Raw genomic sequence first — 22262 nt, forward strand, 5'->3', positions numbered from 1 at the left:
AGCCCTATCCCATAACCGTGATTGTGCGATGCCTTCTAAAAATACATGAATTTTTTTTTTCTGCTTTATTAATAGTTTTTAACAAATAAATTATGCTCAATAAATTAAAAATACAAGGCTGCAATTGATGTACACCCCCTCCCCTTCCGTTGTTTACCAATCATGCACTATTTAAAAACTTTAACAGAGATCATGTTTACTTTGAGCCCAGCCACAGCTGTTTGCGAGACTTTTCTCAGCAATGAACAGGGTAAAAACACCCCAGAGAAGTGTTTTGGAGTAGAGAACGTTAAATAATATACTCACAATAATGACACATGGGCCAAAATCCATAAAAGAATGGCTCACAAGTGGAAAGGGTTCTCGTCACATTTATGGCCACTAAGACATACATCGACACAATAATTATATTGAGATGAACAAGTGGACTGTGGACACTACCAAACAAATAACAAAGTTTAAATCAACAAATGGACACTATTTTAAAAATAAAGTTTAAATCGACAAATAAAGAAGACGGTGGATACTACGTTGGACAGACATACACATTTAGTACTTCCTGAGTAAGTGTTCTAACCTATTGGCAAAATTCTTTATTTGTGCAATCAAACCAATTACTTTTAATATTATTACATTATTAAAGCACTGTATTAAATTAAATAGGAGTAACACAATTGGTTACCTTTAATAAGAAGTATGGGCAAGTGGAAAAATATATGGGGCAAGTGAATATCTGACTGGTACTTGCCCTGTGGTAGGTAATTTTTTTGAAAATTTTTGAACCCCTGATGGTGCTGATTTTATAATAGATGGATCCTTAACAGTGATGTAATATAGTTAGGTGGTGTTGATTTTGTAAAAGAGGGTCCTTAATATTAATGTAATATAGTTAGGTGGTGTTGATTTTATAAAAGAGGGTCCTTAATATTAATGTAATACAGTTTGGTGGTGTTGATTTTATAAATAAAGGGTCCTTAACATTAATGTAATACAGTTCAGTTGTGTTGATTTTATAACAGAGGAACTCATAACATTAATTCAGCTAAATCTGTGCCTGACATGTTCTAAATAATAAAATTTGTGATGAATTAAAATTCTGCTATCCAAACATGTATAAAATCCATGTGGCATGTTACAAATGTACATGTATAGTCTAAAAACACACAACCACAACTTGACAAATATTTTATAAGAAAGAATAAAATAGTAAACTGAATAATTTACACATTCCATTATTAATTTATCATTATCAGTTTCAAATCACAAACATTTAAGCAAAACATTAATGTTGCCTAAAACCAATGTTATTTGCCAGCCATTGTAAGATGTTTATGACTTTTTTTTAAGACAAACATTATGTATTAAATAGATTTTCTTGTTTAGCATATTACTGTTTGTATATACATGTATTCAATGTGTATTCAATGTGTTACTGGTCATCGTAGTGTATGTAGTAGCTCAAACTTCAATGTAGTTCAAAACAAAATATTTAAAAATTCATAGATACAAAATTATTCAGAGGTAAAATCCTGATTTGGCTATTACAAACATTAGGAGAACCAGAAACACACATTGATATTCTAAAGACGAAAAACTTATTTGATATGTAATTGTTGGCATTGTAAAAGCTCTGTTATTGGAAAACCTGGCAGAATGGCAGCAAATACATCACAGTATCTTTAAACGTTAAAGCTAAAAACACATTCTGGCTGTATGGGAAATACAAATTTTAAAATAAAAATAAAAATGCATTCAGGCAACTTTAGTACAATTAACAAACAAGTATTAAGCAGTCATCTATGGAACTAGTGGAAACTGGAAGCAAAATAAAGGTCCAGTTAAGCACTGATTACACATTTAGTAGTTTTGCGGTACATTAAACAGTCCATCTCCCTTTTGATCTATTCAAGCAATTGATTTACGCTCTATATTACATGTATACATTTGCAACAAATATTGTTATGTCATATTTCTCTTGAATAATAGACTAATATAGAATAACAGGCATTGTTTTACTCGTCTATTTGGAATGTATTCTCAAACAAATCTTGCTTTGTTTACAATATCCATACTAAGCACAAGAGTACAGGGCTTCTAGATTATGGCAGCCCCACTCCCATGGCTAGTGATATTCAATGTTGGCCTAGTATATAACTATCATTGCCATGCCAGACAGGGCTTCTAGATTATGGCAGCCCCACTCCCATGGCTAGTGATATTCAATGTTGGCCTAGTATATAACTATCATTGCCATGCCAGACAGGGCTTCAATATTATGGCAGCCCCACTCCCATGGCTAGTGATATTCAATGTTGGGCTAGTATATAACTATCATTGCCATGCCAGACAGGGCTTCTAGATTATGGCAGCCCCACTCCCATGGCTAGTGATATTCAATGTTGGGCTAGTATACAACTATCATTGCCATGCCCGACGGCTAGTGAAAAAAAGTCAAATGCTGCAGTTAAGTATATTTTATACATATGAATATTCTCTGCCACACAATGTTAGTGTTTTTAAGCTCTATTTCGCTTTTTAGGTGACATATCCGATTATTACTATTAATTAGTAAAACTGTATTAACTTGAAGTAAAGTATGGTTAGTGAATTCTTAATTGTGGCTAGTACATTTTTTAAATCACTGATCCCATGGCTAGTGGATTTTATAAACATTCTAGAAGTCCTGAGAGTAAAAGGTATACCAAGCTGAATTATGGCTTTTATGGGGTGTAGTGGTTGTGATATTACTTAGCAGTGGAATTACACATAACCTACAGAACATATATGATGAGTGACAGATCAACACTATGACCTGTCAATGTTCCCATGGCTGAGATTGATTTCTTCATTTCTTCATTTAATTTTAATGACTTCTGTATTCCCTTCTCCACCACAACCCCATTCTTATGGAATATAGGATCCATATAGAAGACTATGATATGTTAAAAAAATTAACTTGGCTGTACCTTTTTTTTGTGCTCATTATTACAATGAAATATATGATTAATGACGAACAATTAAGCTAGGTTCAACTCTGAAAAATATTTTTCAAATGTGTTGGGGGTGGGTGAGGAAATAGAGATTACTTGCCACCATTTGAACATGTTTGACTGTACATATATATTCAATTTAAAAATTTAAATCTTTTTCATCAACTTGGTATACAGTATCATTTACCAGTGTCTTATCACACTTTCCACTTTTCTCTTTCCAAAACCAATGTCCAAACTTCTTGGCCCTTCGGATTTTCAGTTTATTCCCCGACACCCAATTGTTGTTGACGATTAATGGGTCAATGTCTTCCTTCTCCTGATCCGACAGCTTGTACCAACGGCCGTCAGCAAATATTTCGAATGGCAAAACATTGACCTTAATACCAGCATATTTATCTTTGACCAGCCGGTTAAAGTAGGTTTGGTCATTGTCGCTCTCTGAGATGCTTCTACCTTCGGAAAAATGCTGAATTTGTTTACCTAGTCTCTGCAACCGCTCAGTGAGCTTTTTCCAGAACGTTATCATTCGATTTGTCGGAAGCATGTACAGAAAACCAGCTGCAATCATGCCCGGTCTGTCTGATATAGCCGATGCAACGATGTCATACCCCTTTGCCTCTTTCTTGCACAGTGGAAGTGGATTGGCAAACCAAAGGCAATCCACCTCAAAGAGAAGCATCATGACACGTTCTTGTAACATAGCTAGTATTAACTCTGTCCGCCTTACCATCAACCGCACATAACCCGCTTTGCTATATTCCTGCGCTCCACTCAAGTCATTCAGATCGAGTACAGCAACAACCTTAACAGCTGGCCAGTCTCTCTTTATCCTCTTCCGAGAGTAGCTGTCTGTTGTGATGAATAACACCTGCCTATGAATGCCCATGTACATAGTGTTGCACAGCCAGCTGTAAGTGAACGACAGATAAGCATTGTTTACGAGAGCAAGGAGAACAGGTAACCCCCTGGCATTTATCTGTTTAGCAATGTTTAGAATTTTCAGCGTACTGTTCTGAATCTGCGGGATACTCTCGGTGTATTTCAATGGTACTGTCCGAAACAATTTATTTTTCGTCGCTAGTACCGATACTATATCAGGTTTTCTCTCAACATGTACTTCATAATACCCCCAAAAGATAAACGTCCCTACAGCTACTAAAAGGAAGGTGATGCAGACCTTAAGTCGAATACCGAAAACCTTCATCTTCTTTTGTTATGTCTTAAAGTGCAGTATTCTGGCCTTCTATCTGTGCAGGTACTTGAAGCTTGGACCAAAGCTGAAAAAAAAATAAAAAATTCTCAGTCACAGGGCTCGAACTTAATGACGGCACCGATGGCAATTGCCATCGTTGTGATATAAATTGCCATCAGTTGGGAGCATCACCAATGGCACATTTGTGCCACTGGATAAAAATTACTGCCATCGGTAAAACTTTTCAACAGCAGCAAAATGAATATATCTGGTATACAATATCTGCCAATATTTAACATTTGTACATTTGAAATACATTGTGTATGTCTACATGCAATAAAATAACCTTAAAGTCATAATTTGCTGCAAAAGTTACCTTTTAAAAAACTGCAGTAGGCAGGCTCAAAACTGCCCTCAGTGGGCTGTGTCATCCACAGCACAGTCGACATACAGAGTATTCTTCACTGGTTTTCACCGAGGCCATGAAATAATTACTTTGGTCATGGCGCAATGTCATGTCAAAAACATCCACCACAAGCATATCTAAAACAATTAAGAGGAGCCACTTTTGTATATTTAGAACCATGGTACCAGTATATTTACACTATATTTATATGTGTGTGTGTGTGTATATATACATGTAACAGTTTATACTTTTTAGTTAATTTATAATACAAAATGTCCACTTGGAGAGGTTTTGAACAGCACAGTTGAGGGTTTTATCAACAAGTTTTTACAAAGATCCTAGACAAAACATACAAACTGATCAGTTAAAATTTGCATAGCATTAAAGTTGTAGGGCATAACTTGCCGAACACCTAAAAAGTTTAATCTGCTTAATATACCCCTGTACATGTATTGTTTTCAGATTTTAATGTCATTTGTCAAATCGCCATGTACACTGTTTTGTACAGGTCGCTGAAAATTGTGAGAACGACTGTTTCGTCCATGCATTGCCCGTGCAAATCTTAATTTAAATTTGCGTAACCTATTTTTGGTTCACACACAATTCTGAGCACATGGGTTATGCAAAAAGGAAATGGGTTACATTGATTTATTTCTGCGTAACCGATAAATGGGTCACACAGATTTTCAATTCTCAGAGGCCTGCATATACAAAAAAAAAAGTTAGAATAGAAAATTAAATTTGCCAAAGATATTTCATTATTGCTAAAAAGTAAACTTCAAAATCAAATAATAATTAAAGACACTTGTCGAGACCCCACGAAACCGACTAAAATGTTCAAGGAGTGTTATGACAAGTCCACCACTGCTAGCCACTTAATATAAAAACTATTGAAGCGAGTTCCCTTCTGCAAAGAATATGAAATTTAATATCCTAACACAGTGGTGTCTGCTTGTTTCTTCATCTTGGTAATCTGAGTGAAATAATATTCGTATTAGATGGGTAAAAATAAAAAGTTAAAGTTAGAGTTTGTTTTGTTTAACGACACCACTAGACGACATTGATTTATTAATCATCCGCTATTGGATGTTAAACATGTCATTTTTTACATATAGTCTTAGAGAGGAAACCTGCTACATTTTACTATATATATGCATCATCCCACAGAGAGGATAGCACATACAACAGCCTTTGGTATGTATATCAGTCATTGTGCACTGGCTAGAGTAAGAAATAGCCCAATGGGTCCACCGAAAAAGATTGATCACAAAGTGACCAGGCATCAGGCGAGTGCTTTACCACTGGGGGTAGAAATAACTGCTGTAGCTTATCTTAGCATATAACAGAAATCATATTTTTATTATTATTGAATGATTAAGCAGCTAGTGAACTCACACTATTTACTGTAAAAGAACATAAAATACATGTAAAACTTGCATATGCCACATCCACAATTATCTCTGTTGTATAAAGTTAAAGTTTATTTTGTCTAAAGCTACCACTAGCACATTGATTTATTAATCGTTAGCTATTGGATGTCAAACATTTGATTCTTCTGACAAAAGAAACCCGCTGCATTTTTCCATTAGTACTAAGTAGTATGTTCTATTGACATGACAGCACACACCATGACTTTTGAAACACCAGTCAAGGCACTTATAGGATTAGAGAGAAAAATAATCAGAGAATGGGTCCACCGAGGGGGTTCGATCCTTTGATCCAAGCATCTCTGGCAGCTGTTTTAACAACTGAGCTAAATCCCATCCATTTAATATGCCTATGGCTTTAGCATGCATGTCTAATTACAATTTGTCATACATATGACATAACTTTTCATCTCATCTTTAGGCAATCTTTCTTCTGCTATTTGCATGTTGCATACATGGTTTTGTGTAGAGACTTAGTTTTTTTAAGGTTTTTTTAGCTAATATATACTGTATTACATTTAATTTCTATTCAGTCTGGGGTTTTTTAATATACGGTACTCATAAAAACAAACCCAAATCTAATATAACATATTTAATGTATAATCCTTCATCAAAAAGGCACGCAGTCTGCTTCAAAATAATACTTGTTTTCATCTTCTTATTGACAGACATCGACATTTGTATATTTCACAATTATAAAACATAATTCAAGAGAAATTACTTGGTTTTGTATTTTGTAAAAATAATTTTACATAAAATAAAGACGTTTGGACGTTGTTGCGAATTAAAACTGAAGTGACTAAAAGTTTCCAACACAATAAAATCAAAATATTGTTCATTGCATTGGTACAGTAATTATTATTACTTTTATGCTGTTAATTATTTTATTCTTGTTCATCACAAGGACAACATAGTAATTAGCATAACCTAATTCATTAAATATTTTGTATTTATTAATAACAAGAGGCCAATCAGCATATATAGCTTCACAATTTAATTTTCAATTTTGTCAGTAATAGATATTAAATTTTAATTTAAAAAAACAAAAACATTCCCAATTATATCTATATTAGTTTGTGAAGACTGCACCAGAGAATCACAGTATCTAGTTTCAGAACTACATGTATCCGATGAAAATTCTACAAGACAAGTCTTTTAAATGTTCAAGTTTAAATTTCTATTCAAAATTTTAACATATAATAACAATTAAATATTTCCAAAATATTTCTTTTACTTTCTGAAGACTGCCCCTGAGAATATTTAAACTGAGTTTCTAAATTATCTAATCAAAACTCTGTGAGAAGATAGACTGACTTTTAAATTTTCAATGTTATTTACTAATTTTATTAGTTTGTGAAGACTGCCTCAGAGAATCAAAGTACTAAGTTTCAGAACTATCTGATCAAACCTTTAGGAGCAGATAGACTTTTAAATTTTCTATGTTAAATTTCTATTTAAAATTTTAAAATTTAATATATATTCACATTAAAAATCATTGTTAGAAAAACTCCAATGATGAAAGAAAGAAATGTTTTATTTAACAACGTACTCAACACATTTTATTTACGGTTATATGGTGTCAAACATATGGTTAAGGACCACACAGATAATAAGAGGAAACCTGCTGTCGCCACTTCATGGGCTACTCTTTTTGATTAGCAGCAAGGGATCTTTTATATACACTATCCCACAGACAGTTTAGAACTTACCACGGCCTTTGATATACCAGTTGTGGTGCACTGGCTGGAACGAGAAATAGCTCAATGGGCCCACCAACAGGGATCCATCCCAGACCCACCGCACAGCGAGCGAGCGCTGTACCACTGGGCTACGTCATCATCCATGAAGAACAATTGCAAATTAATACACATGTACAACACCATAGCATTACCCCTTGAATTTTCTGATCTCTGTACTAGTCTTAGAGTGTGAGTTGAGGCTGCACCCTGCTACACTCGATTTATGTTCTAGTATAGATAAAATAGTGTTAAAGTTTGTTTTGTCTAACAAGACCACTAGAGCACATTGATTTGATTGATTTATGTATGTCAAACATTTTGTAATTTTTACATAGTCTTAGAGAGGAAATTCGCAACTTTTTTCCATTAGTAGCAAGGGGTCTTTTATATGCACCATTCAACAGACAGGTTAAAGGGGAAGTAAACTCAAACATGAGCCTTGTGTTGGAAAGATGCCCTGACCACCAACACATATTGACACTTTAAGAAATGAAAAAGGCGCAATTTTAAAGTTAATAAAAAAACGTGATAATTCCTGCTAACTGGGGGAAGCCATTTTGTTTCGTTCTTGTGGCGTCCGGTACTCTAGCTTGGGGCGACGTGACGTCAGCTCGTACTATGCCCTGTATATGGACAGTGTACAAACAAAACAGTAATTTATGATTTAAGGCACTTTGCTTTCATCAACTTGACTTGTAAAGCAACATAAATTACTTGACAGTATAATAAACTATTTAACTAAATATATTTCAGTTTGCATCAATGGAACATAAATGACTTAGAATTTTGGTTGTCTTAGAGTGGGAATCTTTGTCTGCCGTGTGGTAGTCAGCCATTCACCTTTTTGCTATAGAGTGATCTCTGATGACAGAGAGCGATCATACCATCCAAATGTCTAGCTCTCGAATGGTAGGGTACTCGGACTATTCTCAAACAAATGCACATTTTTAGAATGATATAAAATGCATTTTGGGGTATTACAATAACCTGGATGATCAGAACCTCTTCTGCTGTAAAAAAAAATAAGAATATTCTAAATAATAAAATGCAATCACTTCTAATTTAAATGATAAAAAATTGCTTTAAAGGAGGGGACAATTAAGGCATTTGGCCTGGTATGCATATTCAATGATATATAATGCTTAATATCAACAAGTATAATCATATAATTAATTAATAAAACAGTTAATGTGACAGCTATTATATATAACAGGCGCAGCCATTTTGTACCATCCCAAAGGAATAGTGAATTAAAAAAAACACTATTCCGTCTAAAAATGGACTATCCCTTCACTTATTAATGTACCACTAGTTTTCCTGACTGTGCTACGTGGCCCTGTACAACATTGCATAACGAACAATTGTCTATACATTACTGCATACTAGCTGGAATTACAAACGAACTCACTCCAAACAAAAAGATGTTTATTTTGTACCGGTAAGTGCATGAGAAATGTCTTAGTAGCACGAGGATTTGTTCTGCAGAAAAATGTAGCTGAAGAAAAAGCGTAAGTGGAATAGTCGCAGAGGATTTTCGGTATTCCATGCTTTATTTTTACTTTCATGACGGAATATTGGAAGAATTGTTTTACTATTCCATTTCGAAATTTACTATTTGCAGAATAGCATAAAATTTGACCCCAACATCCCAGTAAATAAGCCCTCTGGTGAGCTGGTGGTTACGTAATACCTAACGTGTCACATCAGGAATTAGTCTTCGAACTGAAGAAACAAAACATACCTGATTTTTGCAGATCGATGCATCTCAATATTCTGTAATAATAGCCATCCCAGTAAGCCAGCAACAATTATATATTATTTTTCAATACAAAATAAACCACCATTGTCAAAGTGTTGAAATAACTGTATTATGTTTTGTACATAAACTAACCCATGTACTGAAATAATAATCGGAGTGTTTTCTTGGTTAATTGGTCTTTTCTTTCCGTGGCCTGTAACTGTGGTTCCTGATTGGCAGGTGTGTATTTAGACAGTCCCCAGACACACTAAAAAGATGTGCATCTTTTATTAAGATCACAGGGTATTGTGTGATAACCACACGGATACCCCTTAAAACATAATGGATATTATCAGCCGTCCTGCTTTATTACTGTAAGTAATTCTGTAAAACCCTGATTAAGTAGACTTTCCCATCTAAAATCACAAAACTGACCAATTATGCCGTTCGAAAGAAAAGAAAAGTATCACTTGGGTATTGTGAGTGGTCGTTTTTGCTCAAACGTACTCTACCAGTAGGCCTAATAATATGCATCTTTTCTTTGGATTTTTTAAAAAAGAAAATTACTACAACTCCATTTCATTCTATTGATGCAAACTGAAATAAATTTAGTTAAATAGTTTGTTATACTAGCTATCAAGTCCTTTATGTTGTTTTACAAGTCAGGTTGATGAATGAGAAGCGCCGTGTCATAAATTAGAGCATTTGTTTACACTGTGCATAGAGGAGACGGACAGAGCTGATGTCACTTCACCCCAAGCTATACCACCTGACGTCACAAAAACGAAACAAAATGGCTTCCCCCAGTTAGCAGGAATAATCATGTTTTTTTATTCTCTAAAATTACGTATTTTTCATTTGTTAAAGTGTCAGTATGTGCTGGTGGTCTGGGTATGCATCGTTCCAACACATAACGCTCTTGTTTGAGTTGATCCTACTTTTAATGTTGACAAATGCATCGTAGTGTTTAAAAATTAGGGTGTCACTTTAAAGGCATATTGTCACAGACTACTAACCTATTAAATGGCCTAACAAAGTATTACCGAAAAATATATATATTTGATTTGTGCCTAAATGTACTTCATTCAACCATCTACGTAACCACTATACTTCACCTATTAATGATATTTCATAAAAATAATTTAATTATGACAATGGTCCATAATTCAAAAACTAATATTGCCAAGAGGGTTGACATGGACTTCACTCCAACATAGTTCATTTAAGGTGATGTGATAGGTAGATTTCGTTTCCACAAATTACAACCGTGTCCGGTGTATCGGCGCACTTGGTATTTTGCTCAAGTATGCTTTGGAAGTTCTCATGTTGTCAGTGTTTTTTAACAAATTAAAGTTCAGTTCCATTTTCAATGTTTAATCAAGTATCAACATATTTATTGTTTAAGGGTACAATATTTTTAATTTTTTTTAATTATCATGTATTATCATTTTTTAGAGTAGAGACCGCATCGGAAGACTGGAAGCGCCACTCACATCCGTTACACCATTGCCGAATGCAAGGTTTGAAAAGCACATGTTAGTTAACGTCTATAAAACATTTATTGTTTAATATTGAAAGATACCAGTACTTGTAACAGGTATAAAATACATTGATACAACTTTATAACAAATATAGAACTTGTGTTACTTGCCACTTTATGTTTTATTCAGTGGCAAAGTGAAAAAGTAGCAATACCACATTTAATTATTGAAAAATAGTGTTGTTGTCGTTATTGCAAGTATTTATTTTTGTGAGGTAATTATATTTAATTTATTACTCTTGCAGTACATGACAAAATTTAGATGTTTTGATTTATTGTATAACTGTGATCACCCGTTAACAACATCTTCCTGTTTGTCTGTTTGTACTACAATCCAAGATGGCGTATATTTGTTTACATTTTCAATTATTTGTTATTATGAATACATTTATTGTGGCCCTGACATATCTGTTGTTAGGGAATCACATAAAAATAATCCCTATAACCACATCTTTATAATTAATGGATGTAGGACAAAATGTCACTGGAAAAAAATGTCAAGTCAAAATATTAACTATTAAAGTGGAAGGAAGGAAGGAAATGTTTTATTTAACAACGCACTCAACACATTTTATTTACGGTTATATGGCGTCAGACATATGGTTAAGAACCACACAAATATTGTGAGAGGAAACCCGCTGTCGCCATTTCATGGGCTACTCTTTTTCGATTAGCATCAAGGGATCTTTTATATGCACCATCCCACTGACAGGATAGTACACACCACAGCCTTTGTTACACCAGTTGTGGAGCACTGGCTGTAATCAATTAAAATGGTACCCAAGTAAAAGTGTCAACTTTGACATTATACTTAACGTGTAAAAAAAACTTTTTAAAATACTAACCATGTATTCTACGACTTTTCGTTTCACCAATTAAACCACTGTTTGTACACCTTTGACAATGACAGCACTAAATGTGTATATAATGGCGAACACCCAGAAATTATCTCCCCCTTAGAGGTTGCATCGTTACTATACACCCTAGAGTCTTGCTTTAAACAGCTGTTCGGTAGTGTGATTTGACGCCACTGGTCGTATAAAATTACTTTGTCCACCTCTGTACGAACAGGAAAAGTGGTCATATTTTTTTTCAGACGATGAGGCATTGCATAACGGATCTAGTATATGACAAAATACAACAACAAAAAAAACCACCAGTGAATCACTGGAAATAGAGACGTTTGTATGTCATTGCCAAAAACCTATCCATTCTCGGTGTGTGCATTCATTTTTTTTTATATTATTTATATATTATTTGAATAAAATCTAGTTGAAATATAATATTTTCTTCCTTTTATGTATGCTATGTGGACATTTGTTTATTTGTGTGTTTTGTTCCCTGCTTTTTGGTGAGGGGTAGGGTTTTGGTGGGTTCGTCATTGATCATGTTTGTTGTCGATTATTAATTAATTAATTTATTTATTTTTAATGAATAATTTAACAGACTAAAAGAAAAAATGTTTTAGAAACAACACACTTTTTAAATTTATGTACGGAGTGTATTTCAAAGTGGGGATGGGGTGGGGGTACCAGTAATGTGCTGTCTGTTAAAAGGTGGTGAGAGAGTGAGAGTGAGAGTGAGAGAGAGAGAGAGAGAGAGAGAGTACATGTATTTGAGGGCCCAAACCTGTTTGTGGGGGTTCAGAGGCATGCTCACCCAGAATAAGTTTAAATATCACATGTTAATACAATATAGACAGAATAGTGATATGTGGTGTGCTCATTAATGCATAAAAAAAATTGTTTCTTGAAACCGACCCTACCTAAAAAAAAAAAAAAGGCTTACCCTCATCATTTTTCCTTTTTATTATTATTTTTTTTTCAAGTTAAAAAGAGTACAAATGTAAACTTTAGACTGATCCTACCTAATATGTTTTAGTCATGTTCCCAGAATTGTTTTAGGTACAAGGCAGAATAAAATTCTATTTTCTTCATTTGTTAAACTCTATATTTGATTATTCCTTTGTTAATCTGTCTGTAGGAGGCCTACTAGTTGGGTATCTCTTTTGTAAGATGTATGTAGGATGCATTTTCTTTTTATACTAAGCATATCTAAAATTACTGACAAAAACATTACCAAAGGATGCTGTGATGGTGGTGTAAACAAATAACTCCAATGGAAGTAAAAATGCTGAAATTAAAGTAATTGGTAGGCGTAGCCTGTGTGGTGGCCATGGGTTTACCTTCTGAGTGAGTCAGTATCTATGCCAAGTGTCAAAATCATGGGTCAAAATTATGAAGGCTGGGGTTTTTTTTAACCACAGATGTTTAACACCAAATTTAAAATGTGCTGAGATGCTGTAATAAAAATATTCATTTCTTTTCATTATTGGTTATTCTATAGAGACTGCAGAGCTTGCTTTGCAATATGAGATTTGATTAAATACTTGAGGCATAACAGAACAAACTGTTTGGTTTTTGCTACTGACCCCAAAACAAACTGACCATAAGAAAATACTTTCCAAATTATAATCTAGAATTTATTTACTTTACTGAAATATCCTGAAACTGGAAATTTTAATATTTGTTCAGTTTATTTATTACCTTTTAAAACAGATGTGGGTTTTTTCTGGGGTGGGGGGGGGGGGGGGGGTGGGGAGGGGGGTTCTCTTCTCTTTTTTTTGTTTTACCAGACTATTTTGGACACATGTAGCAAAAACCCAACATTTTATTCTGCAGTGACTGTTAAGCTGTATAACAGTTATAATACTTTTACTTTTTGTGGGAGTATGTTGACTACAGTATGATAAATTCTAGCATGGCATTGAAAAAAAACCCACATTGTTGAACTTAAAATGTAAATACCAGATAGTTATTGTTTATGTGTAATTGTGATCACATATTGAACATGAAACAAGTCATGTGTGAATACTGCGTGTAATGCATCTCTTCAAATTAATGTGAAGTGAGTTTAATTATTTCTTGTTGCATCTGGTTTTAGAAATCCACATTTGTAAAATACCAGTATTCTGTTTCTTTAAGTTATAATTTATTACTCTTACAGCCTTTGGAGAGAAAAAAAAAAAAGTACAATGTCTAAAGCAGTTTTCAATTGCTGTTAATTTTATTATCAGTGGAAATCATGGAAAGTTGTGCATTTTCATGGTATGAACCATGATTAAGATAATTTACAGTGGACTTTTCTTGATATAAGTACTGAAAAGTAGAATATTTAGATACTGGTATGTCAAATACATTTATGTTAAAACAGGCTCAGTGAAATCAGAATTCCTATCAGATTATGTCATTTTGTATACAAAAATGTAATTATTTACATTAACAAATTATAAATATAGCAAAACAATACCACTATCATTTCCAATTTTATGAAAATGTGCATAAAAAGGCATTGTTATATTTCTACTTACATGTAAAACAGAAAAAGAAAATTAAAAACAAAAAACAGTATATTCAATATTTTAAATTTCCTATTTATTTTTCATCATTTGAAAATTTAGTATTTATTTCTGTAATTATATGTTACGTTATTGATTTTTTTTATATTACATGTATATATATTTAATGAATATCTAATAATGTAATACCGTATACGCAAATATATTTGCGAATAAAATATACAGCGAAAATCGCGAACACATTGATAGCACCGTGAATTTAATTATGCGCGAACTTATTTCTGATAAACCTGCCTGGTCATGTAGATTGTTGTTACGTAATCTCAGTTTTGTTTGTTTTCTTTGTAACCTTGAAAGGAAGTTGTAGGTACCACCAATAATGAAAAGTCATTTCTTATGGTATTTGCATTTTTCAATGTTCTGTATTGTGTGTGTGTTCCATCATTAACATGACAGTAGTCTTTATCAGACATCATACAACATTGACGTCTCGCCGACAGCATGGTAAACATGTCCAAAGGTGTGCGTAAAATCGTCACTGAAAAGAGTTTAGCAAATGAAATATGGATAATTTTTATTTTATTATCGGGGGACACAGTCGCGAAAATAATTCCTCGCGAAAATGTAAAATGAAAGCCCTATCGTGAATTATTTTAGCCGCGAAAATATTTGCGTATACGGTAATGTAATTATATGTTATGTTATTGATTTTTTTATTTTTTTATTACATGTATACATATTTAATTAATATTTAATCTAATCTAATCTAATATTTGTTTGTGTTACCATATCTTTATTAATTTTGTTTGGGTTGGGTTTGGGTTTTTATTTCATTGAAATAATTTATTACAAAATAATTATGTTGACAAATTTGGGTGAATTTACACTACTCTGCAAACGAATAATTTGTGGAAATAAACATGTATATCTCCATATTAAATCGCGATAACATAGAACCCGGAAGTAAACAGCGAAGAATGGAACGTGGCGTTTTACAAATTAAAACTTTATTAAATGCTGTTACCCTTTTTTTATTATTGCAAACACTCAAGTATTATCAGTCAACAGATTTAATGGTTTTGGCATGGTGGATATATGATAGAAAGTTGTAAGAACGGTAAGAAGTAGCCTACATGGTTGGGGAAAACCCACGATATGACTGAACATTTTTTTTTTTTTTTTTTTCCCTTCCATTTTGTTTTTAACCACAACTGCGGAATTTCGTGGATTTTTATTATTTACTTTACTTTTTAGCCGTTCTATGCTTCAGTCACATACATGCACAAAATTAGGTCGGGAATAATAGAGTGGATATACCAATCAGTGCGTTAAGACAATACAAATTTAGAAACCAGAATGGTGTATAGTGCATGAGCGCCACCTGTCGGGAAGTGTCCATTTGTTTCCTATTATCTCAATAACACAACATGTGTGATGTAATTTTGTTTTTTAATGACAGTAACTTATTATTTTAAAATGAAAGACAGGCTGGCTAATAAGCCATACAAACAACAATGAAGCATTCTCTAAATATTCCAAATTTTGTAATTATGAAGAAACCAAAACCTAACACATACATCTGCAGGGGACAATATTTCGAAATCTGGGGTAACCGGAAGTCAGTTCACGTGGTTTTTACCTAGGTAACCAATTGTTCGGTTACGTGAATTATATTTGCATAACCCATAGGTTATCTGATCGGTTACCTCAAAATTACGTTAAAATTATATTTTAAATACATAGTTTTTAGCTGAAACATAAAGTTAAAACAAATACAAAAGAAAACATTTTACAAAAAAAAAAAAATGTCTTTAATACTAGCTAAAGTTAACAATATTATAAAAGAACTGAATATTAGCCCCAGTACTGAAACAAAATACAGGATCGTAGCCAGAAATTTTCTTAGAATTACGCACGCCAAAGACGTGCCCGAGCGGGGGGATTCGGGGGGCCTCCCCCTATGAAAATTTTGAAACTCAGGACGCCTGTAGATGCATTTTTTTAAATCTGTTTTCGGGTCAATTTTAAGAGGATATTTTATAGAACAATTACAGACAGTCTCGACCTATTCCCGGATTTTGTTTTTGCATTACGCACATGCGTACTGTGCGTAATGGGCAAATTTATTTAGAAATAGATAAATACTCATTTGTAGGGATTCCTTTTTGCGATTTGCGGTGGCTATGCTACTTTCACTTCATCGATGGTACTCATATACTACAGTGACGTTCCAAATGTTGTTTTTTTAAAGCTCATTATGCGATTTTTGTGACACTTTTGGATTCCTGTTTACGTTAAAACTGTTTTTAACATATGTAAAATTATAGCCAATCTAATGTATGTCTACATGTATTCCTTTAGAGATAAAATAGCAGCAGAAAATTTAGCCGTCCCAAGCGGTCCGAGCACATTTCTTGAAAACTTTTTTAAACTGTAGACTGGTCGCAAGTTACAACTGTTGCAATATAATGTTGTTTACTGGTTTGCTGCGCATCAAGTATCTAAATATCAGTCTAAAACATTTGTCGGAATACCAGTAGTATGTCTGCATGAATAAACTTCCTGTAATCGTGAAGTTTGCAAGTTTACGTTTACAGGTCATGACATAACCGATTTGCGGTTCGCGTAAATTTAATTTTGCGTAACCAACACGCGAACAGAACGGCAGTTCGCGTGAAATATTGTGCCCTGCATCTGTTATCTCTCTTGCTCTGTCCTTTTCCTCTCTCCCCCTCTTTCACTGTCTCTCTGTCTCACTTCTCTCTATCTCTCATATAACACACACACACACACAAGTTGACATTTTGACAGAGATACAACATTAATTTTGTCCTCTTACATATTGACCTCTATATCACTTTTTCCATGGCCGACTGATGCTCTTTACTCTGTACAATTGAATGCTGTGATAATGCGGGTAACGAATGAGAAGTTATATGTAGCACATGACGATGATGGCAATGTTCATTTGTAATGCACAAATGAGTTTTAATACATTCCACATCATGTTGTATTATATAGTCTTATGCAACAAAAATGGCAGTTTTCTTATGTTGAACCCTTTTTGGGGGTGGATGGGTATTATAATGACCAATTAGTCGATTATACTGATTATATTACTGGTATTGAAGGTAGGGGTGCAACGATACGGTCAAAACCGTATTGCGATATATTGCGATATAAGAAACTGTATTGCAATATGGTTGATATTATTTAAATTTAATATTTATGGGGTTGGGTTTTTTTTTAATGAAAACAGAAGGCATAACGTTTTAATGATCTGTATTAGTTTCAGTTGTCAGGCTAAATGTTTTAGGTCATATTTTTATTTTTTAACACAATACTAGTCTACTAGAACACTGGTGTGACGGTGTCAAACTATTTATAAATTGTCACATTCGGAAATCCTTACTATCGGACTTTTCCGTTGCTGCTCGCTTGACATGGAAATGTACATATTGAGTCGCAATATTTCAGCAGATCGACCGAAACAGAGCCGAGGTATTTTGAACGATCGACCGAAGTATTCCGAGTTCAGTGAAAAACAGCGAAGTGTGATTCTCATTTGTTGGTTTATTTCTTTGAAGATGATAGCCGTAGTCGTATTCCAACGTAAATGAACAATGAATGATAATGTGTAAGTAACAAAACATTTATTTGTAATTATCGTTAACTGGTTATTATCACTGGACTTTTAACACGTTTTGTTTAGAAGTTAGAACCAAGTATAACCGACCTATCACTTCGTATGCCAACAAGTAAGCCGACTACTCTTGACGTGATTGTTACATTTCCTGTCATCACCAATTAATAAAATGATGTGTTTTTTGTTTGTTTGTTTGTTTGCCTATTTCAAGACAAATAAGATAAGGACAAAAAATAGCGTATAAAAATCGCGATACGCAAAACTGTACCGCGGTTCGTATCGAGCTGATCAATTATCGCGGTATACCGGTTTATCGTTGCAGCACTAATTGAAGGTATTTTATTTGAAAATAATGAATACATTCCTACAATTTTGAGTGTGCCAACTTTTGGGGGGGGGGGGGGGGGGGGGGGGGGGGGGGGGGGGGGGGGGGTGGGGGGGGGGGGGGGGGGGGGGGGGGGGGGGGGGGGGGGGGTGGGGGGGGGGGGGGGGGGGGGGGGGGGGGGGGGGGGGGGGGGGGGGGGGGGGGGGGGGGGTGGGGGGGGGGGGGGGGGGGGGGGGGGGGGGGGGGGGGGGGGGGGGGGGGGGGGGGGGGGGGGGGGGGGGGGGGGGGGGGGGGGGGGGGGTGGGGGGGGGGGGGGGGGGGGGGGGGGGGGGGGGGGGGGGGGGGGGGGGGGGGGGGGGGGGGGGGGGGGGGGGGGGGGGGTATTTTTTATTTTTTGCAAAACGGTGTTACCTACCCTGATTACAAATGTTTTATTTTGGGGGTCAGGGCTAATTTTAGTTCATCAAGATAAACGTCTCCGGCACTGAATGGAATTGATTATTAAATTTATTTATTTTGTTATTTTTGTTTCTACATATGTGCTTTGTGTGGGTTGCATTATATGCATTGTTAATAATATTATCACATTAAAGTTTTGGGGTGTATTATTCTTTTTTATTATTATTAAAAAAATAATAATTGTTAGTACAGGTCATTACTTATTTTAAGGCCTTCATTTATTTACTTTTTCCAAAATTATTATTTCCTTTAGTAATTGTTTTTAAATATTATTATTACAGGCCATTGCTTACATGTGTTTCAAAGGTTTTTTTCTTCTTTTTTTCTCTTCTTTTTTGTTTTAATTTCATTTCTTTTTTTTAGCTATAATTACTGGTCATTAGTTATTTTATGAGTTTTATTCAGTTAAATTTAATTGTTATTATTAATTTATTATCAATTAATTGATTTTTAAACAATATTATTCATTAATTAAGTTTATTTATTTATTATTATAAAACGTGATATTCCATTAAATATCGTGGAATAAACTCGTGAACCCGAGACGAATAATAATAAAAATAATCCGATTCTACCAACAGTTTTCAATCACATTTTAAATATGCTCACAATGGCCGGCGGGAATATTCGAGATTTTGTTCGTAACTGAAAATTGGATTAATGCAGGATTACTATTTGGACAAACTGTCTATTTATGCGTAAAACGTGACTCGGGAAGTTTTCTTTATACAGTAAGTGTTTATATTTATTGGTACATCTCATATTTCGCCACAAAATAATTAATTCCATGGTTGTATCGATTCCACCTGAAATCTGGGCGGAAACTCCACGCTTGTTTTTGCTGTTCAAGTTGTAAACATCGGGTCCAATAAATGTCAAAATGTTCAAAAACGGACCGTAGATGTTTACCTTGGTGAACTAGGCTAATTTAAAAAATAATAATTATTCTTTTAAAGGTATTTCTTCAGTATACTGTATAGCAAGCAATCAATATCATTCTTGTCATATTTAAAAAGTGTCCGCGGTCCCTATTTAGAGAAATAAGTTTCTTAAATTTGTGACAGTATGCCTTTAAGTGCCAAGATTTGTCATCTGAAATATTTATTGTGGTGGCTCCTGGTGGTAGGATTTAGAAGTGTGCGATCACCCAAAGATAGTCACGCTGACAACGCACTGAAGCGTGAAAACTTCACAAAGCAAGCCTTGACAGTGACTTGAGATTCCACAACAATAAGTTGAAGAACAGCAAAACATCCACAACCCTTTTCAAATGATCGTATATTTACTATGACGGAAACAGAATGTGACAGCGATGGATCCTGACTGAACCTCATCAAACCGATTTTCTAATGTTGAAAAAAAAACACCCACCTACAACGAAAATAATTTATACAAATGCAAACCATATGTAAAACTGCCAGCAGAACCAGTTTGATGTACAAGGGAAGTAACTCCAAATAATTATTGGAAATTACAAAATGGTTATCCGAACAGAATCCAGCTCGTCCAGACCTAAAGCCAGAAAACTTCGTCTGTCATTTACACCTTTTATTTGGTTTCAAATATAATTGATAGCAACTGAAACCAACAACAGCAACAATGACATGTTGTTATTGCTATTTTAATATACTTATATGATTTTGGTTAAGTATACTGAGAATAACGGTTATAACTGGTTATACTGATATTGGCTTTATCCTGAAAAGGTTACAACGGCAATTTATCCTGCAATCGTGCATAATATGAAAATCAAATGAAATTAATATTCATCTATTTATTTTAACACTGCATCATTTGATTACGTTGTAGGTTAATACCTTTGCTGATCATAACCTTTTACAAATATACAGAGGTTATTACCAGAGTGTTTTTCGGTATCGTCAATATCATATATTAGGAATACAAATGTATTATGCTAGCCTCTAGCGAGCATAATATATTATTTTTATTCCTAGTATATGATATTGACGATACCGAAACACTCGAGGGTAATAATATCTTTATCATATAATCTTAACCTTAATACAACGTGTTTTTGTAAACTACATGCAACTGTAATTCGCCATTACAGTCAGCCATTACTAGGTATTAAGATGGTTCATTCAAATGAAGTAATAATATTTGACGCGATGTATTTTTGAATGGAAATGACGTCAAACTCGAATGACGTCATTTTTTTATGTTCTTACATCAAAATAAACTAGTGCTTAACGTGTTTCTGTTTTCTGAACGCCGGACAGCTTTCAGTGTAAAATTGCTATTGAAATGTATGAATGCATACGTCAATTATGGAGTGTCACCCTAGTACGTTTGCTTAAATGTAAATAAACCTAGTGCCGTGACCTCGATTGATTTACATCTAATTTGCAAAGTTATCAAATTTTTAAAGTATGTGATCTGAAATACATTACATACTTGATTTCACTGAAAATGTAAGATATTATATATAGTTAGCAATACATGCTCCAAGCTTCCAAATAATAAGTCATGTGGCCTAGATTGAATATTTTATGAACATATTAAATATATACAGTCAAACCTGTATATAACGGCCACCCAAGGGACCTAACAAAAGTGGCCGTTATAGAGAGGTGACCCTTATATACAAGTTCAAAATTAGAACCCATATATTAAAGAATATCACAACTGTCATAAAAAACAGATGTCGCATTTTTAAACCATTCCCACACTAGCTTGTTTGTCATCATTGCCTGTTGCTTTCTTCTGCCTTTTTCTTTCGGCTGAAACATTATTGTCAAAATCGGCCAGAACATCAGCTTTCCTTTTTAAAATAGACTTAATCTGAAAACGTCCTACACCAAAATGATCGACGATCTTTCGCGCACTTAAAGTGCCTTTCTCAGATTTGTTAAAAACGTCGATTCTCTGTTCTAACGTTAAAGTACGATTTTTCGGTGACATTTTGCATGCAAACGTATTCGTTGATATATTTCACAAACGCTAACATTGACTTGCAGAAGATATTTTTGTGTAATTGAAGGTTATTACCCATGTGACATGTTTGACTCATTTGTTTGTTTTATGTCACCGCTAATCCTTCAGTGGAGTATGACCGTTGATTACAGCTGAATACGATCAGGAGTCGCTTAAATAATCCGAACACGGGACATCTGCAATGACCGCCGCCTTCAACAATTCATGTTTATTTAACATTCATGACTGGCTAGACACAATGAAACACCTAACATAATACCTCATTTGTTTAGTTTCTCGAGACTCAATAGAGTGACCATACATACAGATTACATTATGTACAGCCAATGGGAAGTCGTCTACTATTCAGTGAGGATGCTGAGAACCAATCGAATTACCCCACCAGTAACGGAAGTTACTGAGTGTCCGTTTGTTTTTCAATTACGATCAGAGAATTACAATGGAACTTTACTTTGACAGAAAATAAACCCAAAGCTTTTACATG

At 34.4% G+C, this 22262-nt stretch overlaps 1 protein-coding gene across 4 annotated transcripts; it reads right to left on the reverse strand.

Annotated features, from left to right (window-relative positions):
- Nucleotides 1–2470: 2470 nt before the first annotated feature.
- Nucleotides 2471–20274, reverse strand: LOC121369149 (beta-arabinofuranosyltransferase RAY1-like). Of its 4 annotated transcripts, XM_041494027.1 has the most exons (4): nucleotides 20227–20260; nucleotides 4562–4728; nucleotides 4171–4270; nucleotides 2471–3901 (listed from the first exon to the last, which is right to left on the reverse strand). In XM_041494027.1, the coding sequence occupies exon 4, from the start codon at nucleotides 3883–3885 to the stop codon at nucleotides 3130–3132; it is 756 nt and encodes a 251-aa protein (XP_041349961.1). In that variant the 5' UTR covers nucleotides 3886–3901; nucleotides 4171–4270; nucleotides 4562–4728; nucleotides 20227–20260; the 3' UTR covers nucleotides 2471–3129. The 4 variants fall into 4 exon arrangements, with proteins under 4 accessions (XP_041349961.1, XP_041349959.1, XP_041349962.1 ...); XM_041494025.1 differs by having other exon boundaries at nucleotides 2471–4270; XM_041494028.1 differs by lacking the exon at nucleotides 4562–4728 and having other exon boundaries at nucleotides 20227–20242.
- Between the last annotated feature and the right edge of the window lie 1988 nt (nucleotides 20275–22262).

Source organism: Gigantopelta aegis, chromosome 3 (genome assembly GCF_016097555.1).
Source record: "Gigantopelta aegis isolate Gae_Host chromosome 3, Gae_host_genome, whole genome shotgun sequence".
Classification (NCBI taxonomy): Eukaryota; Metazoa; Mollusca; class Gastropoda; order Neomphalida; family Peltospiridae; genus Gigantopelta; species Gigantopelta aegis.